This window comes from Vulpes lagopus, chromosome 7 (assembly GCF_018345385.1).
Source record: "Vulpes lagopus strain Blue_001 chromosome 7, ASM1834538v1, whole genome shotgun sequence".
NCBI classification, from domain to species: domain Eukaryota; kingdom Metazoa; phylum Chordata; class Mammalia; order Carnivora; family Canidae; genus Vulpes; species Vulpes lagopus.
The window spans coordinates 14137376-14164547 of NC_054830.1; the positions used below are offsets into that span (position 1 = coordinate 14137376).

General features: G+C 50.6%; 1 protein-coding gene across 1 annotated transcript; it reads left to right on the forward strand.

The window, feature by feature from the left end:
• NCAN (neurocan) lies at window positions 1-26770 on the forward strand. The gene is made up of 15 exons (XM_041760653.1): window positions 1-118; window positions 4546-4625; window positions 5914-6327; window positions 8138-8312; window positions 8425-8552; window positions 9088-9381; window positions 10509-11099; window positions 11297-12736; window positions 16782-16898; window positions 17932-18045; window positions 19356-19514; window positions 20530-20612; window positions 22758-22902; window positions 23934-24116; window positions 24369-26770. The coding sequence occupies exons 2-15, from the start codon at window positions 4553-4555 to the stop codon at window positions 24512-24514; spliced, it is 4062 nt and encodes a 1353-aa protein (XP_041616587.1). The 5' UTR covers window positions 1-118; window positions 4546-4552; the 3' UTR covers window positions 24515-26770.
• Window positions 26771-27172: the final 402 nt, after the last annotated feature.

Genomic DNA, 27172 nt, shown 5'->3' on the forward strand with positions numbered 1-27172 from the left:
GCGGCTCTGGGGCGAGCGGAGCGCAGGGCGCAGGGGCTGGACCCGGCGCGAGCGAGCAGAGCCGGAGCGTCCTTTGTGCCGGGCGACCGCCCCGGGATGCGTCCGAGCTAGGAGTCAGGTGGGGGGTCCGTCGTGGGGAGGGGGCCGCGTTGGGGAAGAGGTCCTCGCGATTAGAGACAGAGCACGGGATTGGGGAGGGGGCCTGGGATCAGAGAGAAGCCCCCAGAACAGGGAGGGGGGCTGAAAAGGGGGAGGGGAGACCCAGGTTGGGGAGAGAACGCTAACGGGGAGGGCGCTCGGGAATGTCAGGGGGACTCAGATTTGGGGGTCAGTCCCCGGGTTATCCGGGAAATGCAGAGACAATCTCAAGGTGGGGAGGGGGCCGGGCTGGGGGTGGGTCTCAGAATTGGGGAGGGGGCACTGGGAACCAAGGCTAAGGGAGGGAGGGCACCCCGACTTTAGAGAGTTGGGGACAGCCAGATGCTATATGAGGGGCTCTAAACTGGGTATCCGGGTGTCCGAGCTGAGACACCCCAGGATTTTAAGTGGGGATTCCCAATTTGCAGATGAATGGAGGAATCCAGGCTGGACTGCAGCGGGGAGGGGGCCCCTCTTGATTTGCCTGAGTCCGATGGAAGAGGGTCTTCCCTAAGTGTGAATAGCCATGGGGAAGGGGGGCCCTACTGTCTCCCTCTCCTTTTGGCCCAGGTCCTGTCACCACATCCCCTTCAGGGAGGAGGCTCTGGGGGGCTCCATCCCAAGGTGGTCCCTGTTGTTCCCTCAGATCTGGAGTTGGGGTGGTGTCCCTTCTCCCAGGGAGTACACTGGGTCTCCCAAGTGAATGCTGGGTGTGAGTCCCCAAAAGCCCCCAGTTAGGATCCCCAGGACCCATGAGGGGCACCCAGTCCCAAGAGGGGGGCAGCTCCCAGCACCTCCACATCTGACCATGTCCTCACTGAGAGACACAGACTCTTGCCTCACCCCTTCAGCTCCATATGTCCATATGGATGCTGTGGAAGTCCTGGCGTTTTGGGGGCACAGGCACTAGGAAGTAGAGGGCTGGGACCCCAGGCCCAGTCTAGGCAGGAGCGACCCCCATTTCTGTGCATGGGGCTTTGTTCCTCTCAGCAGCATTAATGGGAGACAGCCAGGATGAAGAGAGGGTTGGCGCTGGGCCCCAGCGGGGGACGTGGGGGAAGGGCAAAGAAGGAGGGGTGGGCAGATCGTGGGACCTCAGAACCCAGCAGCTTCGCTGCTTGCAGACATTCTCAAATGGAAGGTGTCCCTCCCCCCAGGAGGTGGGGGCTTTGTGTGTTTGTATGTGTGTCTACCCCATGCTGAGAGAGGTTGTGTGCCCGTGGAGGGTCTGGGGTCGTCTGTGAGTCTAATGTGATCGAGGTTGTGTCTTTGTCAGGAAACTTATGCCAGGGGCCACATCACCAGGTGGCAAAATGATGTGTGCCCGCCAGTCACCAAGGCCACATTTATCCAGCCTGGTCTGTGCCAGGGACTAGCATCACCATGTGTGAGTGTGTGTGAGGAACTGTGTCTGACGGTATGGCCTCATCGAGGGGTTTATGTGGGGAGCCTGAGACTGTGGGTGTGTGTCTTTGTGCAGAAGACGTGCTGCCTGCCTTGTAAGTGCCCATATTGTCTCTCTTTGTTAATGTCACTGTGAATCCGAGTGTGCGCGTGTGTCTCCCAGGCTCTGAGTCTGGGGTGTGTGGCTGCATGTACAGAAAGGGGGTCCTTTCCGTGGGATTGGAAGTGTGGACCCTGACCAGGGGTGACGTGAGATATGGTCTGTGTGCAGAATTGGGAGCTAATGGGGGGGATGCTGGGGTTCAGGTCCCAAAGGGGCAGCCTGAGATGGTTTAGAAGCCTGACTTCCATTCTCCTCTGAGGAGTTCCATGATCATGCCCATGCACACAAACATGCACTGACTCCAAGGCCAGAAACACACACATGTGCTCATGGCCCCTGCGGAAGGGCACTTGGACCTGCAAATCTAAAGACCACAGTGGATCTCTTATGCTCCACGCAGTGCACAGAGCTGCTGCAGACCCATGCACATATCCATACATCACAGGGCACAAGTTCACATCCTTGCCTGGACACACACCCCGATGCACACCCAGGCACACAAAAACGCCTGCTGGCAAACTCACCCACATTCAGTCCCCACTGAGAGAGGCACCCGTGTGTGTGTGTGTGTGTGTGTGTGTGTGTGTGCCCCCCCGCGCGCTTGGGCGCGCGCGCACACACACACACACACACAACCTCTTTCCGGGCCGCCCCTCCTCCAAGGCCCCACAGGCCCCTGGTTGCATATGCATGAGGCTCGTGCATTATTCATGAGGGGACGAGCCCCAGACAGCTGTGTAAATGCTCACCTCTGGCTGCTCTGGGGAGGAGGTATTTTAAGAGAAGGGGTGTGGGTGTGTGAGGGTGCAAGTGGAGGGAACAGAGTGCATCTGGGAGGGCATGTGTGCACGTGGGAGGGTGCACCTGAAACTCACTGTGTTGGATCACCTCTGTACATTTGCATGCGTACATGAGGATTTGTATACGAAAAACTGATTTTTTAATTTGACATTTCTAGCACTTCACAAGCTCATTCCACCCTCTGTGGTACATGCTGGATGGTCTCCATTTTATAGGTGGGGAAACTGAGGCATAGAAGATGAAGCAGCATACAGTCATACAGTGTATGGAAAATAGAGGCAGAGCTTTTTTAAAAAAGTAATCTCTACACTCAACGTGGGGCTCAAACTCAGGACCCCAAGATCAAGAGTCACATGCTCCTTCAACTGAGCTAGCCAGGCACCCCTAGATGTAGTCTGTGCTTTTAACCAGCCAGTGTGTGTGGGTGTGTGTGGGTGTATTCTCTGATCACCCCTTCCTAAGGCCCTCTTGGGCAGGTGCAGCCCAGAGTCCTGCCCAACCCTCTAATACCTTGCCAGGCCTTGAACAACCATCAGGGGACACCATACTTATTTAAGGTTCCAAGGTGGAGAAATGAGGACAGCCTGGAATGGAGGCAGAAGTTGCTGAGGTTTATGGGTTGGTGGTTGGGGGCACCATCCCAGGGCCTGGACTCTGCCTTGCTGTGCAGCCCTAGGCAAACTGCTAGCCCTCTCTGAACCAGAGGAAGGCAAGGAGACCAAATGGGCAGTGTCGCTGCACTGCCTCCCTAGAGTTCAGCACCACGGATAGGTCCCTGGCTAGCCTCCCAGTAGGGCCTCTGGGAACTGGGAAAGGACGCTGGGGATGGGACCAGTTGTCTTCTGTGGCCCCCATTCTGGCTCTGTCTACACTCCCCTTCTCAGTGCTGTTTTTATTAGGGTAGGGGGGCAAGAGCTGAGTTTATAGAGGATGCTCTAACTTGCCATTTGTCCCCACCTCCTGAACTCCAATGAGGGGAGTGGTACAGAAGGCTGGGAGACTTTAAGGAGGGACTATCTCCCCAGGGTTTCTGGTCTCTGGAAGAATGTGAGGGCTGGAAGGGCACTGCTGTGTCCCAGTGCCTGGATTGGGTCTTACTTATAGTTGGCACTCAATAATTGTGCATTTTATTCCTGAGAGCCATAACCCCTAGAAAAGGCTGGACCTACAACTGGAGTTTCTCTGTAGACCTAGGAAGCATCCTCACTAGGTGGTATGAAGTCAGGAAGAAGGTGGGGTGGGCAGGGGTGAGGCCCCTGCCTCCAGCTGGGACTTGGCAGCCTCTCAAAAATCTCAGAAACCAAGAATAGAATCTTGGCGACAACCAAATCCTGGAATTGAAGCTGAGAATCGTGTCAGTCAGCAAACCCAGATTAAAGGCTGGCTTGGAGGCCAGCCTACTGCCAGGACTGGGAACCCCAGGCAGACTGGGATTGCCTCCTGTCCTCTAGGAGCCCCCAGTCTTACGGGTGAGGCCAGCCTGAAAAATGGGATTTTGATCTTAGTTGTGTTAAGGTCAATATTAATGAAAACAACAGCTCAAGGGAGCTTTGCTGGCTCAATTGGAAGAGCATGTGGCTCTTGATCTCAAGGTCATGAGTTTGAAGCCCACGTTGGGTGTAGAAATCACTTAAATTTAAAAAAATTTAAATAATAACAACAGCTTAGATTTACTCCTTCATGCCAGGCAGTTCTAGGCATTTTAAATGTAGTGACTGTGTTTACACATTTATTCCTTCCAACTACCTGATGTTAACCCTATCTAACCTACAAAGAAACTGAGGCACAGAGAAGCTAATCTACTTGCTCCAGATCACACAGCAGGGAACAGGCAGAGAAACAACCCCAGGTCTGATTCACTCCAGCACCCATGCTTCTGATGTGAGATTTCACTGTTGGGATTCTGAAGTCAGCTGGTCCTGGGTTTAGATCCTGGATCAGCCCTTGCTTGCTAACTATGTGACCTTGAGTGACGCACAGGCCTCTCTAAGCCTCAATTTCCAGATCTGTGAAGGGGGGTACTTGGTCCTTCCACACTGACTGTCTGGGAGGACTGTATGTCTCCCCCATCTTCCCTCTCTTTCCATCTTGTTTTCCAGGTCCAGAATGGGGACCACATCTGTCTGGGCCTCAGGCCTCCTGATGCTCCAGATGCTGCTGTTTGTGGCTGGAGAACAGAGTGAGTTGGCTTGTGAGGTGGGAGAGGTTGGGTTTGGGGGTACTGACCAGATGGGGAAGCTTTTTAACTCTGGAGCCTTCTCCTGCTGGCTCTCTGGCTTGGTCTGGAGAATAAAATGAGAATAGATGAAAAAGGTCTTTGAACAGTCAAAAGCGAACAAGACACCTGAGAAGTTATTTTTAGTCATTGCCAGTGGAGGCTGGAGGTTTCTGCCTCTCACTGTTTTGCTGAGATGAGCTGAAGAGAGAGAGGGAGAAAAAAAAAAAAAAAAAGAATAGTGCAGAGATTGATTGGTGATGCCTGCCATGGGTGGGGCAATAGCAATAAGGTATATGTGACTCTACCTGGCATCTCCCCAGTGGTAGTTAAAAGCCCAGGCATTAGAAATGCCTCCTGATTTGCTCTGTGATCTTAGGCAAGTACAATGATGTCTCTGAGACTCAGTTTCTTCAACTCCCCTCCCCAAAACATGATGTGACATGGCCACCTCTGCCTATAGTTATGAAAATCAAGTGAGCTGGGGCACCTGGGTGGCTCAGTGGTTGAGGGCCTACCTTTCGCTCAGGTCATGATCCCGGGGTTCTGGGATTAAGTCGCACATCAGGCTCCCCCCAGGGAGCCTTCTTCTCCCTCTGCCTCTCTCTCTGTGTCTCTCATGAATAAATAAACTCTTTAAAAAGAAACAAATCAAATGAGCTGATTGCTATGTATGAAGTGCCCATTAAATAGAAGGTACTCCACAAACACAAACATTTCCCTTCTAATGGCTGCCTCTTACTTAACTTTGGGGAAACTATGACTCAGAGAAGGATAGTGACTTTCCCATGGTCACACTGTGTGTCAGTGACAGAGAGTCAATTTCTGGCAGACAAGATCTGGATTTTTTAAAAGATTTTATTTATTTATTTATTCATGAGGGACACACAGAGAGAGGCAGAGACACAGGCAGAGGGAGAAGCAGGCTCCCCATGGAGCCTGATATGGGACTCAATCCCAGGACCCCAAGATCACTACCTGAGCCAAAGGCAGGCCCTCAACTACTGAGCCACCCAGGCATCCCCAAGATCTGGATTTTGAGTGGAGGCATAACTGTGAAGGGATCTGACCCTATTAAACCTCTTGTGCTCACAGACTGGGGTGCACATCACAGATCTGTTGACTGCATTATGATGGTGTAGGCAACCTACCCTCTCTGGCTTCAGTCTCCCTATCTGTAAAGTGAGGGGAATATCAGTCCCTACTGGTCCTTGTCTTTGAGTCAGTCCCCTTTCCACGTTCTCCACTCCAGGCACACAGGACTCCACTGCTGCTGCCTCCGCCAACATTGACAAGGGGCTCCACATGCAGAAGGTGGGGTCAGGGTTGGTCCGGGCTGCACTGGCAGAGCTGGTAGCCCTGCCCTGTCTCTTCACCCTGCGGTCATGGCCGGGTACAGCCCGAGAAGCCCCTCGGATCAAGTGGACCAAGGTGCGGACTGCATCGGGCCAACGACAGGACTTGCCCATCCTTGTGGCCAAGGACAATGTGGTTCGAGTGGCCAAGGGCTGGCAGGGACGCGTGTCACTGCCTGCCTACCCCCGGCACCGGGCCAATGCAACACTGCTCCTGGGACCCCTGAGGGCCAGCGACTCTGGGCTTTACCGCTGCCAGGTGGTGAGGGGCATCGAGGATGAGCAGGATCTGGTGCCCCTGGAGGTGACAGGTCAGTTGGGGGCAGGGGAGAGGATAAAGCTGGGAGGGGGAGGGACTGAGCCTGAAGCTCACCCACAGAATGTCACCTTAGAGATCACTCCTTGAACAATGATTCCCTTTCAGTTCTTCTGATAAATTCCCAAAGAAAGTCTCCTCTGGGACTTCCCTTTCTTTCTCTAACATTTCTCTCTCTTTTCACTAAGAGAGAGCAAGTTCTGGCTGTCTCTTGTGGATCACAGTATTTTATAGGCTTTTATAACTTTTTTTAAAGTCCCTTTCATGGTTACCTACTTTCACATAAGACAAAGGATATTGACTTTCTATTTTAAACAGGAATGCCAATTTCCTTTTGCAATAAATTTATGTTTTTTTAATAAAAGAAATTTGTTTTAAAGGGTGAGGTTTTCTTTTTAAAGTCAACTGAAAAATATATTAAGTAAATAACAGTTCTCAAATACCTGTTTAACCAACTCCTGTTTTAAATTCTTTCTGTTGAAGTATCTAGTGTTTCTCATTTCCTAACTGATCAAGATAAATGAAATAAAACAAAATTTTAATTATTAAAGCAAAGTCCTAGAACAGGGTATGGCACAGTAGAGCGCAAAAAAATAATTGACAGAGGACTAAGTGAATGACCATTGTGTGGAAAACATCCTTGGTGGATGTGGCTCCTTTGTGTGGATTCTTGCTGGGAAGTTAATTTCCCTTAACCTATGTTGGCCATGGCCAAGTCCCTGCATTCCCCCAGCCCCCTGGTCTTCCTCCACCCAACAGTGTCTCACTGCATATTTTATGGGACCAGCCAAATATCCCTTTTCCAAGGCCTTGCTGCTCAAAACTGATAAATCTTGAAGAAAACTGGTAAATGGTGAAGGAAGTAAATTCCACCTCTGGGCTTCAATTCATTAATTCAACTAAACACTTATTAACACTACCATATGCTAATCTGGTGCTGGGGACATAATCATAACTGAGATGCAGCTGTTGCCTTCCAGGAATTCTGATAAAATAGAAAAGGTTTCGTTCCTTTGTCTTGCTCAGACATTTCTTTCATCCCCAAAATGGAATTGGAATTTCACTCACAGTGAGCCCATTATTGATGTTTCACAACCTGACTTACATGTCGCCTCCTGCAGGAAGTCTTCCATGACTCCATTTCCAGGCTGAACAAGAAACACTTGATTTCCCATTGCCACCTGTACTTCCCCAATCAATGCATGTACTTAATTCTTTTTTTTAATATTTTATTTTTAAGTAATTTCTACACCCAATGTGGGACTTGAACTCACAACCCCAAGGTCAAGAGTTGCATACTCAAACAACTGAGCCAGGCAGGTGCCTGCCCCAGCATATACTTATTTCTTAAAAGGCAGAAACTCTCTCACTCTTCTCTATGCCTCCTATCACCTCCAGGGTCTAAACCTGGGCATGGAGAGTGTTATTTTTGAGTCAGATCATCCCGGATATGAATTTTGGCTGTGCCTCATACTGGCTGTGTGGAACTGGACATGTCCCTCAAACTCTCTTAGCCTTAGTTTTCTCCTCTGGAAATGGGGATAATCATAGTGTTGTTGTTAGATTTCAGTAAGATCATGCTTATGAATGCTTTTTATGTGGTGAACATTTGACAATTTCTAGCCCTTTATGGCCATTGTTATCAGTTATCTAAAAATAGGGGTATATCATCTGGAGTGGTACAAGGCAGCATAGGGGAGCAGGTCTATTATTATCAAACTGGGGGAAGGGACTTTTTGCAAGAGGGAGGTCTGTTCTTGAAGATTCCAGCATAATCAGCTCCTCTCCTGGATGTTCCCCTGCAGGTGTTGTGTTCCACTACCGGGCAGCTCAGGATCGCTATGCACTGACCTTTGCAGAGGCCCAGGAGGCCTGCCGTCTCAGCTCAGCCACCATTGCAGCCCCACGGCACCTGCAGGCTGCCTTTGAAGACGGTTTTGACAACTGTGATGCCGGATGGCTCTCTGACCGCACTGTTCGGTGAGGGGGTACATAGAGTTGGGACATGGAGTCCTAACCCCTGGGGAAAGATGGTCATTGGGGGCCCCAGGTGCACACATTTGAGAGGGCCCCCCCCTCCTTGTCTTGTCAGGTATCCTATCACCCAGTCCCGTCCTGGTTGCTATGGTGACCGTAGCAGCCTTCCAGGGGTGAGGAGCTATGGGAGGCGCGACCCACGGGAACTCTACGATGTGTATTGCTTTGCCCGTGAGCTGGGGGGTAAGTCTGGGGCTGGCAGGACACCCCCACCCCCACTTTCCTGAACCCCCGTTACCTTCCCCACCCCCATGCCTCCCTAAGTCCTTGCCTAGCTCTCCTAACTCTCATCCCTCTCTAAACCTGCAGCCAGAATCTGGGCTCACCCTTCTCTGAGTTTTCCTTCCCTCCCTGAGCCCCCCTCCTTCTCTGTGCTCCTTCCCTCTCTCTGAGACCCTATCCCTGCTCTGAACCTTTTTTCTTCCCTGGCCCAGCTCCCTCCTCCTACCCTCCTCTCCCTCTCTGAGCCCCCCACGCCAATCCCCTCCCTTTCTCTGAAGCCCAACACACTCAAGGGTCTGAGTTACCTTATTTGTAAAAAGAAGCTAAGGCCCTCTTCTTAGCACCGCTTGAGAAGTAAAGACGACGACCGGGCGGGGCGAGCCCATCTGCCACCACCCAAACCCGGCCCTCCTGGGGTTTAGAGTGGGACCCCCTTCCCGGGCTCCGGGGGAGGATCCCCCAGGCCCGCGTGACCTTCACCCGCGCCTTCCCGCAGGCGAGGTCTTCTATGTGGGCCCGGCCCGCCGCCTGACTCTGGCCGGCGCGCGTGCCCAGTGCCGCCGCCAGGGCGCCGCGCTAGCCTCGGTGGGACAGCTGCACTTGGCCTGGCACGAGGGCCTGGACCAGTGCGACCCGGGCTGGCTGGCCGACGGCAGCGTGCGCTACCCGATCCAGACGCCGCGCCGGCGCTGCGGGGGCCCAGCCCCGGGCGTGCGCACCGTCTACCGCTTCGCCAACCGCACCGGCTTCCCGGCGCCCGGAGCGCGCTTCGATGCCTACTGCTTCCGAGGTGCGTGTAAGGGCGCGCCCCGAGGTTGCAAGCCAGGTCAAGGCCACGCCCCCGGGAATTTTGCTTTCTAGTGGAGGCGGAGCCCAGACGCGGGAGAAGATCCTTGGAAACAAGGTCTGCGATAAGCCACGCCCTCGGGGTAGGCCACGCCCCCAGTGCTGGCCTTTCCCTAGAGTCCCGCCCTGGGGGTAGGACCGCGGCCTGAGACAGCCAAGCTGCTCTGTTAAGAGGAAGTTCTGGGGATCCCAGGAAGTTCTGGGGATCCCAGGAAGTTCTGGGGATCCCTGGGTGGCGCAGCGGTTTGGCGCCTGCCTTTGGCCCAGGGCGCGATCCTGGAGACCTGGGATCGAATCCCACGTCGGGCTCCCGGTGCATGGAGCCTGCTTCTCCCTCTGCCTGTGTCTCTGCCTCTCTCTCTCTATCAGGAATAAATAAGTAAAATCTTAAAAAAAAAAAAAGAGGAAGTTCTGTTTAGAGGAAGTTCTGTTTAGAGGAAGTTCTGTTTGTTTAGAGGGGGGGGTATATCTCTGGAGATCCCTGAAAAACACGCTCCTGGGTGGAGCATATTTTAGCTGGAGGCTTGTGCATAAATATCCCCTGGGGAGGAAGTGCTGCCTAGATTAGCCATGGCCCCTGGACAGGCCCCTGGACAGTCACACCTCCAGGGACTAGACTAGGGAAGACCCCAGTCCTTGGAATGGGACCAAAGCTTCAGAAGCTGCACACCTGACTTCAAGGACCCAAGTCCAATGTGCAAGGGGAAAAAATATCCTTTGTAAGAAGGCCACGCTCATTAGGAGCTTCCCCCGCTTGGGGCGGAGCCACAGCCCTAGTGTGATCTGTCCCCCAGGATAAGTGTCCACTGCCTGAGCTTTACCCAGTAGCCATGCTGTCTCTTGACCTTGACAGTGGGTCCTAGCCTGAACTGTGGGAGTGATAACTTCACACCTCCCTCTCTCAGTCTGGGGGAATCCCAGAAACCACCCAGAGGTTTCAGAGACAGAGGGTCGCAGAGAGAGATATACAGAAGGTCTGTGTTGCAGCATGTTGGAGTGGGGGTAGATTTCAGGCAGAACTTCCCAGCCAGCCCCTGGACCTAACACAACCTTTTTGGCTTTCTCTCATAGCTCATCACCCGACACCACATCAACATGGAGACTCAGAGACCCCCTCATCTGGGGATGAGGGGGAGATCCTGTCAGCAGAAGGGCCCCCAGCCCAAGAACTGGAGCCGAGCATTGGGGAGGAGATGGTCACCCCTGACTTCCAGGAGCCTCTAGTGTCCAGTGGGGAGGAAGAGCCTCTGATCTTGGCAGAGAAGCAGCAGTCTCGGGAGACCCCCAGCCCTGCCCCTGGAGGCTTCACGCTAGCCTCAAGGCCCTCCCTGGAGGCTGAAGAGGCATGGCTGAGCCCAGCGGCCCCCAGCCCCAGTAGCCCTAGCACTGCAGTGGGCACACACACGGAGGCAACTCCAACTGGCCCCATACCCAGGAAGAGGGGACGCTTTAAAGGATTGAATGGGCGCCACTTCCAGCAGCAGGAACCCCAGCAAGGCCTGGAGATGGGGCTTGAGGCCGGCACCCAGCCCCCGACCCCAGAGGCTCCTGGGAATCACGTGGAGCCTCTGCTGGCCACCGGAGCCACAGATGCCTCAGGGACTAGCCAGAGCCAAAGCCCCTGGGCTGTGCTGACCAATGAGGTGGATGTGCCTGAGGCTGGTGAGTGGGGTTCAAGGGGGAGGTGGGACCTGCCTGGGGATCTGAGGGGGCACAGGAAGAGGCTCCAAATCCCAGCTGGGTCCCCAGGCCCCACCAAGCCTCAGAAGCCCCCTCTTCCTTGGGCCTGGAGCCAAGGGCACTCAACAGAAGGAACTGCTGAGAGATAATTAGAATTACTCTTGTTGATATTGTTGCAGGTTCCCCTGGTGGCAGGAGCCCTCCAGAGTCCTGGCTGTGGCCCCCAACCGTGGTCCCACCTAGCGTCCCAGGCCCCAGCAGGGTCCTTGGCCTGGAACCTGAGGAAGCCAAGGGCCCCAGTGTGAGGCCAGCCACTCCTGACCTACCCTGGTCCCCCTCAGAGGGCACTGCCCTGGCACTCAGCCCCTCAGAGGGCCCCAGCTCTGCTTCCTGGGTGGTAGCTCCCATGGTCTCTTCCCCAGACCTCCCTGTCATGGCCATGCTTCGTGCCCCGAAACTGTGGCTTCAGCCACACCCTACGCCCCTCCCCACGCAGGCCGACAGGGTCGAGGGGCATAGTGAGGCCATGGCCACTATCTCACCCTCTCCTGCCTCAGAGACTGAGGCTATCCCCCAGGACCCCATCCATCCAGAGGTGCATTCCTTGTCCCTCTCCTCAGTCCCAACAGGACAGGGTAGAGAGGCCACATCCCCAACAGTCGGCAGCCACAGAGCAGGACATCCAATAGGTTTCTCGCAGACAGCCACAGACACACAAACTGGACCCAGTCCTGACTCTCCCAGGGCAAACTTTGGAGAAACTGGGGGGACCAGCCCTACTGGGCCCAGCAAAGCTGAGCTCCCCAGATCCACTCCACAAGCTTCTGTGGACAGGAATGTGGAAGATTTTGCCCCCACTGAGACAGCCATTGAGCCCCCAGGAGTGAGAGACATCTCGAGGTCTGACTCTCAGGCCACCATGGACGAGGCACAGGGCACATGGCCCTCACTGCACAGTGAGGAGTTGGACTCTCTTCCCACATCTGCACCCTCGGGGGTCCCCAGAGTCTTCTTGATTCCTGGGGTCACCCCGAGTTTGGAACCTTGGGCTGCTATAAATGGAGAAGCCATGTTGGGGCCCACGGATTCCACAGCCACCCTGGATCCCAGTGATGCTGGTAGGATTTGGGAACCTGGATCCCATGTGGTTGAGGGAGCCGAAAACCCCCCAACCTTGAGCCCTCAAATGGCTGTGAATTCGAGCATGGCAATGTCCCTCTCGTCCCCGGACCCGGGGGACAAGGTTGGGGTCCTGGCTGTGTCCACAATGGCCTCCTCAAGCTCCCAACCCCATCCAGGGCCGGAGGGCCAGGTGGTGACCCAGGGAACACTGGGAGACTTGGCCCCTTCACATGAGGGCAGTCCCCCAGGGGAGCCTGGTTTTCCTCCTTGGACACCGAAAGCAGCTGGCATGGACAAGCCTGTCTCAGTTTCCTCAGGAGAGCCTACAATGCCGGGGGACACCCCTAGCACCCATCCACCTGCCTCCCTGGACCCAGAGGAGTTTGAGCTGGAGGTCCTGGCAGGGAGCCCAGATGTGGAGGGCTTCTGGGAGGAGACAGCAAGCGGAGAAGAGCCGACCCTACCAGGGATCCCTGGAAACAGGAGTGCAGAGGAGGGTGAGTTCAAAGCTTGTGACCTCCTCCACTGTGGCCAGGGCTTGGGGAAAAGGGGCTGGGGAGCCCAGAGCTGGAAGGAAGAGTTATACACAGGGGCCCAGGAAGGTTTTTAAGAGAGGAATGATGTTGGAGCTCATCAGGCAGAGTTGAATTGCAGAAAGGGTGTTCCTGGAAGAGGTACCAGCTGAGTAAAGGCCAGGAGGTGAAGTTGCACCTTTGTTTTGATGCACAATGAGTAATGGGGGAATAACGAGGCATTGGATGGAGTTTAACTTGGGAGGTGATTCCAGTCAACAAATCATGCTTGTGTCCACTCTGAGCCAGACAGTGCTGTGAGATACTGGGGTCTGGCCTTCAGTGATGCCTCAGTCCAGAAGACACCCCCTGGTGGGGCTGGAGGGAGGAGGCATGGCAGGGAGGGCTTTTTGGTCAAGTGGGAATTGCAAGTAGACCTCCAGGGAAAGTGGGTACTGGGAAGAGGCAGAAGAGGTGGGCATCACCCCCATTTTGTAGAGAGCAAAATAAGGCTTAGGGGAAGCATGACTGCCTCCTACTCAGTGGCCACACTTCAAGCAGAGCCCAAGTCTGTGGAACTCTTAACTGTTCTATGTCCAGAGGAGTTCCGAGAAAGCCGAATGCCCTATTCTCCTGGGGCCAGCTCAGCCTGCAAATTCTGGCTTTTTTTCCTCCCCTTTGGTCAACTGAGCCTTAAAAAAAAAGAAAGAAAGAAAGAAAAGAAAAAAGAAGAAGAAGCAGCTAATTAAAAGACACTTTTTCTGAGTTCCAAAACACTCTTATTAACACAATTGGTTTTACAGTTGCTCCTTTTTTTGAAGGCTAAGTGTCTTGGCGCTGCAAATAGCAGATGCAGCGTTTCATTGCCCATCCTGTCACTCTGGGCTGTGTCTAGGACTGCTCCTCTTTTCTCAGATGCCCAGGAGGCAAGTGGACTCTGGGCAGAGGCGTGAGCATCAATAAAGGCTAATGCTTATTGGTACCTGCTGCACGCTTGGCTTGTTTTGAGCACTTTACTGGAATCAACCTGGTTAATCCTTAAAATGTCCTGGTGGAAGAAGTTCTAGCAAGATCCTTACTTTACAGATGGAGAGACTGAGGCATGGGAAAGTCAGGTGACTTGAGCAGAATCATATAGCTGAGGAGTGTAGATGATAAGATTTGAATCCAGGCCATGTGACAACAGTGTGTCTCTAACACTAGGTAGTACATGTTTCATTGCTATAAAACCAAACAAACACCCAAGGTCCTGGGGAGGGGGTGAGCTCACCCAGGCAAGGAGCAGAAAAGAGAATGGTGGTGGGGGATGGGCAGGGGGAAGGAGGCTCAAAGCCAAAGGAGCTAGAGAAGGGGTGATCAGAGAGGTGGGAGGGAAAACCATGTATAAGGGGGGTGCTTTGGGTGGAGCCCCCAAGACCACAGCTGGATCTATCTTGGATTCTGCTGGTTTCTTGGCTCCAGACTGAAGCCAGTGGCAGCTTGGGTGGAGGGAGGCAGCCAACGCTGGGGGAGACCCAAGTGCCTACCCACCCGCCCGCTTGTAGCAGAAATGCTAATGAAGCCAAAAATAAAAGCAGCACCAGTGAGCGACTGAGTCACCGCCAGCCCGTGGGTAGGTGTCGGCAGCTCAGGGCACCTGGTAGGGCTCACGCGTCCCGGCACCCGGCAGCCCCATGCGTGTGCACACACGTGCTGGGGTGGCACCAGGGACAGATACAGCCAGCCACAGGCCCCTCTGGCCATCCATGGGGGCACCTGCCATCACCCCACGGACAGGCGTCAGCCACTACAGGAGGGCCAGCAGCTTTCATTAAGTTAACAAGCAATTACTGAATGCCTGCTGTGTTTCAGGCCCCATCTTGAGACCAAGTCCCTTGTCCTCTGGAAGCTGACATTCTAGCACTTTGCCAATGATGGAAATGTTCTGGAGCTGTCTAATATGGTAGCAACCAGCCACGTGTGGTTACTGAGTCCTTAACGTTGTTCATGTGACTGAGAAACTGCCTTTTTACTTTTATTCCATTTTAATTTAAACTTAAATAACTATATGTAGCTGCCATGTAGAACATCACTGCTCTGGGGAAAGGCAACAACAAATAATGATAAACCTAGTAAATAAGAAATTATATTGGAAATCAGAAAGTGACATGGGCCAAAGAGAAAAGTAAAGGGTGCGGGATGCCAGTGGGCATTTTCTAGCTGTGACAGGGGGTCAGAAAGGCCTCTCTAGCCAGATGAAATTTGAGCAAACCAGCAGAGGTGAGGGAAGAGCCATGGGGAGATCTAGGGGAAGAGCATTCTAGGCAGAGGAAGTAGCCTGTACAAGGACACTGAGGCAGAACCCGTGCCTGGCATGTTGTAGGAATGGGAAAGCCAGTGTGGCTGGAGCAGAATAAGCCAGGGGAAGAGAGGAGGAGGTAGGGCAAGGAGATGTTAGGAAAAATTCCACAGGGCCCTGTGGGTTGCAGTAAGGACTTTGGCTTTTCCTCATAGGGTAATGGGGAGCCATAGAGGGACCTAAGCAGAGGAGGGACATGACCTGATTCAGGTTTACATAGGCTATCTCTGGCGGCTTTTGGGGAGAACAGCCTGTGGAGGGTGACAGCAGAGATCACACCTGTGGGTGTGAGAGAGGAAGCAACTGCTTATTACCATTTCAATTTCTTATGAGTCCCTGGACTAGGCAAAAACAGAAACAAGTTCTAGGTTATAGGGGCCAGAGAGAGGGCCTTTTTTTTTTTTTTTTTTAAGATTTTCTTTATTTATTCATGAGAGACACAGAGAATGAGAGGCAGAGACACAGGGAGAGGTGTGCATCTCTGCAGATGGAGCCTGGAGATGCAGGCTCTCTGGAGATGCAGGCTCCCTGCAGTAAGCCTGATGCAGGACTCAATCCCGGGACCCCAGGATCACGACCTGAGCCAAAGGCAGATGCTCAAACACTAAGCCACCCAAGTGCCCCGAGAGAGGGCCTTTAACTGAGCCTCCAGAGCTTTGGAGGGCAGTCTTGGTTCTGGTACTGTTCTGCTGTGTTAATTTAAGCCAGGCCCTGCTCTTTGGGCGACGGGTCTAGTGTCTGTGCAGTGGAAGATGAGATACTATCCTGGCAAGGGATAGGGATGAGCCTGGGATAGGATGAGAATTCTTGCTCTTCCTCTCCCAGGCCCCAGGGTGGAGACCACCCACAAAGGCATCTGGGCCTCTGAGAGGGGAGAGGCAGAAGGAGATTTAGCTGCCTCCCAGGAAAACCCAGCTGATGGGGGTAATTATGGAGGAGGGAGACAAGGACACATATTCCTAATGCTCCCTGAGTGTCAAGTCCATACTGAGCAATGCTGAGACCCCTTAAGATGCCTCAAATTGATATAGACAGAGCCAGACAGGGCATTATGGTTAGAACTGGGAGAGAGATGAACTGTTTTTATTTCTATCTGGTAGATGAGACAACTGAAATTCAGAGATGTAATTTGTCCAGGGTCCCTAGTGAGTGGCAGAGCCAGGGATTGAACTAACCTCTCTGATTCCAGAGCCCATGGTTATAACTACTATCATCTACCACCTGTCCATACTGTAACCACTGAGACTGCATCAAAAAAGACTGAGCCACCAGAATGAGGGAGGTGATGATTCCCACTATTGCTAGTGATGCTCATACCCCACTTGGGACCTTATGTCCACCTCTGTGCTCCAAACTGTGGGAAGTACAATGACCATCAGGGCATGTCCAGAAGAAAAGGACAAGTCAGGGAGGCTCTTAAATCCACGTTCCAGGAGACTTCCAAAAAGAAGCTTCAGGAAACCCATTCCAGTTCAGTTTGCATAAGCCGAGTGGTCTATAGCTGCTCTGAACAGTTCCTGAGGGGAGCAAGATCCTCATCACAGGAGCATGCAAGAGGAAATTGGTAGCTGCCTGTGAGAAGTTATAGAGGGGACTCCACGGAGATGGTTTTGGGAGTCTTAGGTCTGGATTCTGGGAAGGCAGACAACATGGTGGCCTACTTCCTCTCCACACTGCCTGTCCATTCTGCAGCCCCCTTGGATCCATGCGAGAACAACCCTTGCCTGCATGGCGGTACCTGTAAAGCCAATGGCACCATGTATGGCTGTAGCTGTGACCAGGGCTTCACCGGGGAGAACTGTGAGATCGGTGAGTGCCCCACATTCGGAATCTGAACCTAGACTTGTTTGAACCAGAGCCCTGGGGTCTACCCTAGCAGACATTCCCATGAGGATTCAGGGATCACAAAATGCTGGCTTCAGATGCTCCCTTCCCCTCTCCTCTCCTTGGATCCAGTAAATCGGTCCCAATTAGCTGAACCAGCACCAAGCAGCTGGGGACCAAGGTTCAGGTGTGCTGCCTCCCATTACTACCAGGCAAGGATTAGAGGGGAAGATGAATGATAAGGCTCAGACTCCTCCCAAATCCAAGGGGGCTCTTCCTAGCCCCAAAAACCCCAACACAGGAAGCATGACAAATTATGAAATTTTAACTTAAGTATAAATGATATCAATCTTGAGCTCTGCACATTATTTCATTGACTTCCCAACCACACTACTAATTATAGAATTATAACAATAAATATAAGCAGTATAATTTCTTGAGCTCTTCTTTTGACCCTCCACTTACAACCACTCTTGAAAAGGTGCTATTTTTATCATCACTTGGCAAAAATTAAAATGAGTCCCAGGGAGGGGAAGTGACTTGCCCAAGTCACACATACTTCAGGCACTGCTTACACAGGAATTGGTAGGAGAGCTCAAATGATATCTAGCTTCACCTACAAACAGCTGCATGCCTCTGTGCAAGTCCTTGCAGGTGCTTTGGAACTCAGTTTCCCTAAGTTCCACATTCTGAAAAGACCCTCCATCTTTGACATTCTGTGAGTCTGCTTGCCAGAGTATAACCTTCAGTGTTCTGAAGTCCAATGGAACATTCCACACATTGGCTCTCAGCTGGCCCAGTGGCATCTGCTCTCATTAATGCTAATTCATGTTAATTGTGTGAGGTTCCATCCCCTTGACCTCCAGAGTCATTGGGCCATCTGTGCAGACCACTGTTGCTTCACTCAAGTCCAGGATGGATGGTAGGATCATGACCTCATCTTCTGCCTGGTTCCTTATGGGGACTGGGAACCAAGGGGAGGCTGACCTCTGACTCAGTCCCATCCCACCCTCCCCAGATATTGATGACTGTGTCTCCAGCCCCTGTGAAAATGGAGGCACCTGCATTGACGAGGTCAACACATTCGTCTGTCTTTGCCTCCCCAGCTATGGGGGCAGCCTCTGTGAGAAAGGTGAGTCTCTGCCAAGACCCTAGAAATAGTACCAAGAGTGGGGTGGGCTGCTGGGCTGCATGTGTCCCTCACATGCTTCTATTTCTGTGGCCATGAGTTGAACAGATGATAAATTGTTGTTTTGGGATAAAACTCACAGGACATAGACTTATCCTTTTTAAAGTGTACAGTTCAATGGCATCAAGTACATTCATGGTGTTGTACAACCTCTCCCTATTCCCAAGACATTTTCATCACCCTGATAGGGAATCCTGTATCCATGAGCAGTCACTCCCCATCTACCTCCTTCAGCTCCTGGCAGCCACTTGTCTACTTTCTGTCTATGGATTTGCCTGTTCTGGACATTTCATATCCATGGAATCCTGCACTACATGTCATTTGGTGTCTGCTTTCTTTCACTCAGACTGATGTTTTCCAGATTTATCTATATTGTTGTGTGAATCAGTGCTCTGTTCCTTTTAATGGCTGGATAATATTCCATTGTAAGGATAGACCACATTCTCTTTATCCATTCATCACTTGGTGGATGTTTGGGTTGTGTCCCCCTTTGTGGTTAATGTGAAGAGTGCTACTGTGAACATTCGGTATAAATTTTTGTTTGGACACTAGATTCCTTTCTTCTCATCCCATTTTTTTTGTTTATACCTGGCTGGAATGGCTGGGCCACATGGCAGTTCTGTGTTTAACATTTGGAGGGACTGCTAGACTGTTTCCCACAGTGACTGCACCATATGACATTCCCACGGGCAATGTACAAGGGTTCCAGTTTTTCCACGTCCTCACCAACACTTGTTATTTTCCTTAAAAAAAATTTTTTTTTTAATTTTAGCCATCCTAGTGGGTGTGCAGTGGTGTCCCATTGTGGCTCTGATTTGCAGCGTTTCCCAATGACTAAGAATGTTGAGCATCTTTTCATGTGTTTATTGACCATTTGCGTAGCTTTTTGGGACTAATGTCTATTTGATTGAGCCTTTTGCCAGGAGAGAAATTTTAGGTTGTCCTGAAGCCCATTTTCTGAGTTCCCAGATCCATACAGAGAGTACAGCCAGATCAGAGGAGACATCAGAGTTGGGATGAGAGGGGTGGGTATAACGGTCTCTAGTAGAATCACTTCCTGCAGCAGAGAAATATGGGAGAGGGGAGGTGACTGAGGTAGGGAAGAGGCTCAGGGGGATGGGGACAGGAAAAGGGGTGATCTGGTCCCACAATGACCTTGGGTTTGGCACTGTCTATGGTGCACTTGCTCATGGCCAGCGGGGTAGGGCGTGGCCCAAGGCCAGTCTCCCTCATACTCCCATCCCCCCTCTCAGACACAGAGGGCTGTGACCATGGCTGGCACAAGTTCCAGGGCCACTGCTACCGCTATTTTGCCCATCGACGGGCATGGGAGGACGCCGAGAGGGACTGCCGCCGCCGAGCTGGCCACCTGACCAGCATCCACTCGCCTGAGGAGCACAGCTTCATTAACAGTAGGGACTTTGGGGTGGGAGGGTCCCTTTGCCAGGGCATCCTCTAGGGTCCTGAAGACACTACCTTTCTGAAGCTGTGTTCATTAATGCAAGCCCTAACCACTTTAATTCATGTGTCCATTTATTCACTTGTTATTTCACAGATTCACTTCATTCATTAAGTCACCAAATATTTACTGAGTATCTGCTATGTGCCAGGCACCATTCCCAGATGCTGGGACACAGCAGTGAGTGAGACACAGATTGTCCTGTCCTCAGGGATTGACATTCTTATATGGGGGCTATAGGCGAACAAGTAAATATCTAATTAAATAAGTCTATACTATAATTTAGCTGGTCCTAAGTGCACTGATGACAAATAAAACAGACCCAGGGGAAAGAGGGCAATGAAGAGGCATCTGTGAAGTGGGGGATGAAATGAGGATGGAGCTCTGCAAGAAATCTAGAAAAACCGTATTGCATCAATTAAATCTGGCATTTATTGATTTATTCATTATTCCCGTGCCATTTGTTCATCCATCCAATTATTCACATTTCCCCCATCCCATCCCCTGGTAATTCTTTCATTTGTTAATTCCCTGGTTCCCTCATTGTTGTTGTTGTTGTTGTTTTCTACCCTGAATGTAATCAAACACATGCTTATCCTCAGTGACACTCTGTGACTATCTCCCTCACTCAGCCCCCTGCCTGCCCTGTCCAGCCCTGCCTGCTGGCTCTCCTACCCCTTACTCCCGTTTCTGCAAACATATGACGCATCTCTGTTTTTTCCTTCCTCTGGCTGTTTGCTTAATCCACAAATCGTGGCAAGACTGGGGCCTAATTCCTTTTTCATGCCTCCTCCCCGACCCCCACTCTTATCTGTGTGGGAATCGAGGAGACCAAGGGCTTCCGGCCCACACAGAGGCTGTGGGAGGGGCTGGGGTCCTCCTTTCCCACACTTTCCACCACTCCTCCAGCCCATACCTGAGGCTGGGGAGGGGTCGGCACTCCGTTCTCAGGATGCCCCACCTCGCAGGCTTTGGGCGTGAAAACACCTGGATCGGCCTGAATGACAGGATCGTGGAGAGGGATTTCCAGTGGACGGACAACACAGGGCTGGTGAGTGCCAGGAGCCAGGCTTGGGTCTCCCAAGAATGGTGGGATGTGTATGAGCCTCGTGTGCTCTGTGCTTTGGCCTTATTTTACCCTCTTGTGCAAATCAACCACAGGTCCTTGTGGCTCTGAGATTGTGGAGTTGGCAGAGGAGCTTCAGCAAAGCCCCAGATGGCCCTTGACTTTCCAGGCCTTTAAACACTTGGCCCACCCAGTGGCTGAAATTATAGACCTAGGACCAGGGCCTGAAGCCTCCTCTTGTTCACTGTCATGCCCTCCAGCTGTAGACTCCAAGATATTCCCACTTCCTGCCGTCTCCTTTATCACTCACTAGGACTGCAGTAGCCTCCCAGCCCCTTCCACAACACATGCACTTGCTACCTACATTCCTGCCCCTCCACCTGGCAGCCAAGGGAACCTTATTTTAAAAATTGTGGTGAAATTTACATAACATAAAAATAATTTTAAAGTTTTCTTTAAAAATTTTTTTATTTAAGTAATCTCTACAGCCAACACAGGACTTGAACTCACGATCCTGAGAACAAGCATCCCACTCTCTTCTGAGTCAGCCAGGCACCCCAAAATTAATAATTTTAAAATGTGTAATTCAGTGGCATTTAGTACGTTCACAATGTTGTGCAACTGTCACCTCAGTCTAGTTACAGAATATTTTCATCACCCCAAAAGGAAAACCTATATACACGGAGACCTAAAAATCATACATCAAAAAAAATTAATTAAAAAAATAAAAATAAAAATCATACATCAGATCAGGATTCTCCCTGCTTTGAGTCCTCTCAGATTCTCTATTGTTCTCAAGATAAAAATCCACCTCGTCCTGCTGTGGAAAACAGTCTGGCAGTCCCTTAAAAAGGTAAAGTCGAGCAGAATTGCCACATGACCCAGAAACTTCGCTCCTAGGTAGATACCCCAAAGAAGTGTAAGCAGGTACTCAAACAGGTATTTGTACATTCATGTCCATAGCAGTCCAACTCACAACATCCACAAGGTAGAAACAACCCAAATGTCCATCAGCGAGGATCCCTGGGTGGCTCAGCAGTTTGGCGCTTGCCTTTGGTCCAGGGCGCGATCCTGGAGTCCCGGGATCAAGTCCCACATCGGGCTCCTGGTATGGAGCCTGCTTCTCCCTCTGCCTGTGTCTCTGCCTCTCTCTCTCTCTCTCTATGTCTATCATGAATAAATAAAAAATAAAAAAAAAATCTTAAAAAAATAAAACAAAAGCAAATGTCCATCAGCAAACAAATGGAGAAACAAAATGTGGTCCATCCACATGAGGAACACTATTCAGATAAAAAGCTGATATGTGCTACCATGTGGATGAAACTTGAAAACATTGTGCTCAGTGAAAAAAAGCCAGAGATAAAAGGGCACATGTTGTATGATGTATGATTCCATTTACGTGAAATATCTAAAATAGGCAAATTCGTAGAGACAGAACGTAGATCCGTGGTGGCTTGGGGGCAGGCCAGAATGGGGAGTGATTGCTAATGGAGACAGGATTTCTGTTTGAAAGGATGAAAAAGTACTGGGGATAGACAGTGGTGATAGTTGTACAGTGTTGTGAATTGTATTAATGCCAATGAACTAGACACTTAAAAATGGTTAAAATGGTAAATTTTTTGTTACAGGTATTATACCCCAGTTTAAAAGAATCCATCTGTTCTACTGCGAGAACTGGCCCTTGCCCACTCAGTGACCACACTGCAACTCAGTCTAGCAACTCTGACCCCACTGGCCTCTGTTCTGTTCCTCAAACAGGATGAGCACTGTCCTGCCTCTGGGCCTTTGCACTAGCTGTGCCCTCTGCTTGGAATTCTCTTCCCTGCCCGCATCATTTCTATCCTTGGGTCTTCAGCTATCCCTTTGCCTCCTCAGGGAATCCCTCCTGGACCTTTGTTCAACTATTTGTGTAACAGTGACCCATGTGGAAAATAGACTATCAGGGAGAAAGGAAGAAGGTAGGAGGGCTAAAGGAGATGTGACGCAATGCAGTGGAGGCCACTGTCAGACAGAATGGTGCCCACTGTGGAGATGGAAACACTGAGTCCTTAAAGTTTGAGTGGTCTGGCCAGGGGAGTCCTGCAGTAGGCAGTGACAAAGCCTGAGCCCCCCTGTTTCCCATTCCTGCAGCAATATGAGAACTGGCGGGAGAACCAGCCTGACAATTTCTTCGCGGGTGGGGAGGACTGTGTGGTGATGGTTGCACATGAGAGCGGCCGTTGGAACGATGTTCCCTGCAACTACAACCTCCCGTATGTCTGTAAGAAGGGGACAGGTATGCTGTTGCTCTCTCTCCTCCAACTCCCCTCCTGCCTCTCACATGCACTAGTTTGTTGTTTTATTTAAGTTTGTAAATATAAGTCAGCCCTGCCCAGTTTTCACTACAGTACTGTGTGAGAGTGCCTGTTTTTTCCCACTTTTGCCAACTCTATGTGTTCTCCAACTTTTTGTTCTTTGTTCATCTAAGTGGGGAAAAAATAGTATCTACTTGTTATAGTAGTTTGCATGTCTTTAAGGATGAGAATAACCAACTGTTCATACGTCGATAAGCTGTTTGTATGCCTTTATTTTCCTGTGACCTGCTAGTTCATCTCCTTTGCATAACTTTCTTTTTTCTTTTAAGATTTTATTTATTTATTCAGGCTGCAGGTGGTGCTAAACCGCTGTGCCACTGGGGCTGCCCTCCTTTGTATAACTTTCTATAGGCTTGTTGGTCTTACTGATTTGTAAGAGCTCTTTTCATATTAAGGGAACCCATATATGCATCTTCATGTCCACCTTTCTCTCATATTTTTGTTTATTTTTTACTTATGTTTCTTTGCCAGTTTTCACATCTTTTCTTTTCATTTGTTCAGATTTATTCTTGTCTCCCATCTCCTTCATTGTTATCATGTATAAGAATTGAAGAGGGGATCCTTAGATGGCTCAGCAGTTTAGCGCCTGCCTTCCGCCCAGGGTGTGATCCTGGGGTCCCGGGATCGAGTCCCACATCAGGCTCCCTGCATGGAGCCTGTTTTTCCCTCTGCCTATCCCTCTCTCTCTCTCTCTCTCTCTCTCATAAATAAGTAAAATCTTAAAAAAAGAAGAAGAAGAATTGAAGAGAGTGGGATGTATCTAAGAGGTTTCTGCCCCTAAGGAGCTCTTGGTTTGTGTAAAGGAGACAGACACAGTCACTTCTAGACATGTGAGGCCACAGTTGGGCAAAGGGCAGGACGTGCTGAGGGATGTATTAGTCCCAAAAAGAGAGGAAACCAGTTCAGCCCCAGATGTGGCCACTTCCCTAACTGCTGGTTCCTCTGTCTCCAGTGCTGTGTGGCCCCCCTCCAGCAGTGCAGAATGCCTCACCCATTGGTGCTCGCAAGACCAAGTATAATGTCCATGCCACTGTACGATACCAGTGTGATGAAGGATTTACCCAACACCATGTGGCCATCATCCGATGCCGGAGCAATGGCAAGTGGGACCAGCCCCAGATCGTCTGCACCAAACGTAAGTGGTTGTCCCCAGACACCTCAACACAGATTGCCAGCTATTTGTAGTCTCCAGTTAGAATATCTTATTACTACACATTTTGATCTGGCTAAATGTATCCCTGATACTACAGCCTTGCAGATAACTGAGAACTTACCAGCCTGCCCGGTGCTTCCTTCATTTCTCCTCCCCCTGAAAAGGGTTACTTCATCAGGCCACTTGCCTCTCACTCCTTTTGCCACTTGCTTGTCCTCCCTTATTTCCCTGCAGCCAGACGATCCCATCGGATGCGGCGTCACCATCACCACCACCAGCACCATCACCAGCATCACCACCACAAATCACGCAAGGAGCGTAGAAAACACAAGAAACACCCAGTAGAGGACTGGGAGAAGGAAGAAGGGAATTTCTGCTGAAGAACCAGGCAAAAGGAAGCACAACCCCCTTCCCACACCTTCTCTGGAGCCTTCACCTGGGGAGACAGAACCCAGAGAAAAACAAAAGGGTCTGGAAGCCCCCTGAGCCCCAAACCACATCCCCCATCCATAACCCTTTGTAAAAAGCTCCTCTCTCCTCTTTCTTATATACACAAGGTCCTCTTGGCAGGCATAGCCATGTGTCTGAAAAGTCAGTTCTAGTCAGGCTGAACTCTGGGAGCATCTCCCAGTGAAGGGAAAGCACAATTGGCAAAGATCATTCTTTGCACTGGTTAAGACTTTTGTTGGCACGGCTGATCACCAATTGTTGAAATAAGGCTTTGATGAGGGTGCAAGAGTGCATGCTTGGATTCACACTAAGGAATTGCTTATCACACCAGAAATTCAGGCTTAGTAAACCATCAGATGTCCTAAATGCAGGCTGAAGCTTTTAGTTAAGGTCGTTGGTTTTGGGAGTTGAAAATTACATGGAAGCACACCGCTTGAACGTGATAGCTGCTCTTCCTTCACCCTGGACTTCAGCCCAAGTTCCGTCTTTGGTCTTGGTGGATAGATGGAGTGTGGAACTCCTATGTACTGAATTTTAGGAATGTTTTAGAACAACCTCCTTCTGTGCCCTCAGAGTTAGGGATCAGAGTAGTCAGAGCAATATATGGGCAATGGAGGGAAGGTGTATTGCTTACCCTCCCAGGTCCTAGTCCAGTGCTGAGATTTGGTGGTTCTGTATGTGTGGTGAGTCTCTCTCACACACACAGATGAGAGGATGTTTAGGGCTGGATGAGCCCAGATTACTTCCCCCTCCATCTCTCAGGGAGACAAAGAACCTCCTTCCTGGACCAAGGAGGTGCCAAGTTTTCTAGCTCAGTACTCATCCCCATCCCTCAAAGAGACGTTGGTAGTGCCCCTGCCCTGGGTCCCACTCCTACTCCTGCCCCATTCCCGTCTCCATTCATTGCCTGGCGGACTAGAAACGCTTAAAACTTGAAGTAGTGACATCGACCTGCGGTCATGTTGTAGAGAAATGCACAGTGTTAAATCCGAAACACACACACACACACACACACACACACACATTTTTCTCTCATCATTTTTTAAAAATCTTTTAAATGGGAAAGAACTGACTAAATCTCTTCCCCCAAATCTGCAACCTGTAAAAGAACTTTCCAAGCCAAAGGCTGGGATTCAGCTCCCTGATCTCCGGCAGGAAAAACCCACAGCTTATCCTCCATGTTTTGTCCACTCTCATCTCCTCTACTCTGGGCAAAATCTGTGGATTTGTGTTAAAAACTACAATGGGGAATGGCCCTCTGCATGATAGAAAAATAAACAAACATGTGGTCCCAGGGTTCAGTAGAAAAGGAAATGTGTTCATTGAGTCTATATTCCTCCTGGGAAGTAATAATAGTTGACAACTATGGAGTCTATACTGTGCTAGGGATTCACACACTATCTCCTTGAATCTTCTCAATAGCCCAGTGATTTTGGAATCATTACTTCCCCATTTTACACATAGCAAAACTGAGGCTCAGATAAGAGAAAGGCACTGGTTCGAAGTCACAGCCAAGACAGGAGCAAGGATTTGGTCCTGCCTCTGTGACTTCAAACGTTGCTCTTTACTTTGGGGGAAGGGGTTGAAACATAATGGCACTCTCTCATGTACACAGGCAGATTTAGGAAAGGATTGAGAAGTGCAAACTAGACCCATATCCTTGACCGTGGTCATCAGTCTTCCCTGCTATAGACATTATCCACTGCTCCACCTTATAGTTATAGAGTAAGCCCAGGGATGTACATTTGTCTTCTTGCTTTGATAATTTCTTTTGATTTAAAAAATATAATAACATATCTTCAGTAATTCATGTCATAAAATAATTTTCCTTTGGGGGTGGTGCTGGGGATGCAACTTTTTTGGGGGGAGTGGTCTTGGTTTATGCTCCCTGCCCTTGGCTCCCTTAGTCCCTTACTCTGCCTCCACCCCAGCTCCATGGTGGGAGGGGCTCTGGTCTTTTCTAAAGTGGGTGGTTTGTCTTTTAGTCTTTCCCTTTGGGATGTGCGTGTGTGTTTGCGTGTGCCGCGTGTGTGGCATGCGTGTGAGTGTGTGTGCGTGTGAACAGCTTCGGGTTCTGCTGGTTTTGCTGTGAGCTGCAGTGTTCTGTGGGTCTGTGGTATCTGACACTGTGGACATTAATGTACTTCTTGGACATTTTAATAAAATTTTTTAACAGTTCAACCTGCCTATCGCCTCCTGCAACTTTTCTTCATTCACTCAGCAAGTCCTTATTTAGCAAGTATTATGAGCTGTGTACTGTGCTGAGTGCTGGGATGATAATGGTGAGCAAGGCAGACTTGGCCCCTGGGTCAAGGAAGGCTTCCTAGAAGAAGTGGATGGAATCTAAAGGAGTAATGTTAACTAGATGAAGAGAGAAAGAAAGGAAGACAGTTTCAGGCAATGGGAAGAGCAAAGGCAAACGTTGCTCTTGCAGAAAGGGCATGGGTTATTTGGGAAACAGCAAGGAATATGTATGCGCTGGAGCAGAGTGATAGAGGTAGATAGTGGAAGGAAATTTGGGTCAGAGATGCAGAGGATGGACCATTATGGGCCATAGAGGCTGCAGTGAGGAATTTAGGCTTTATTTA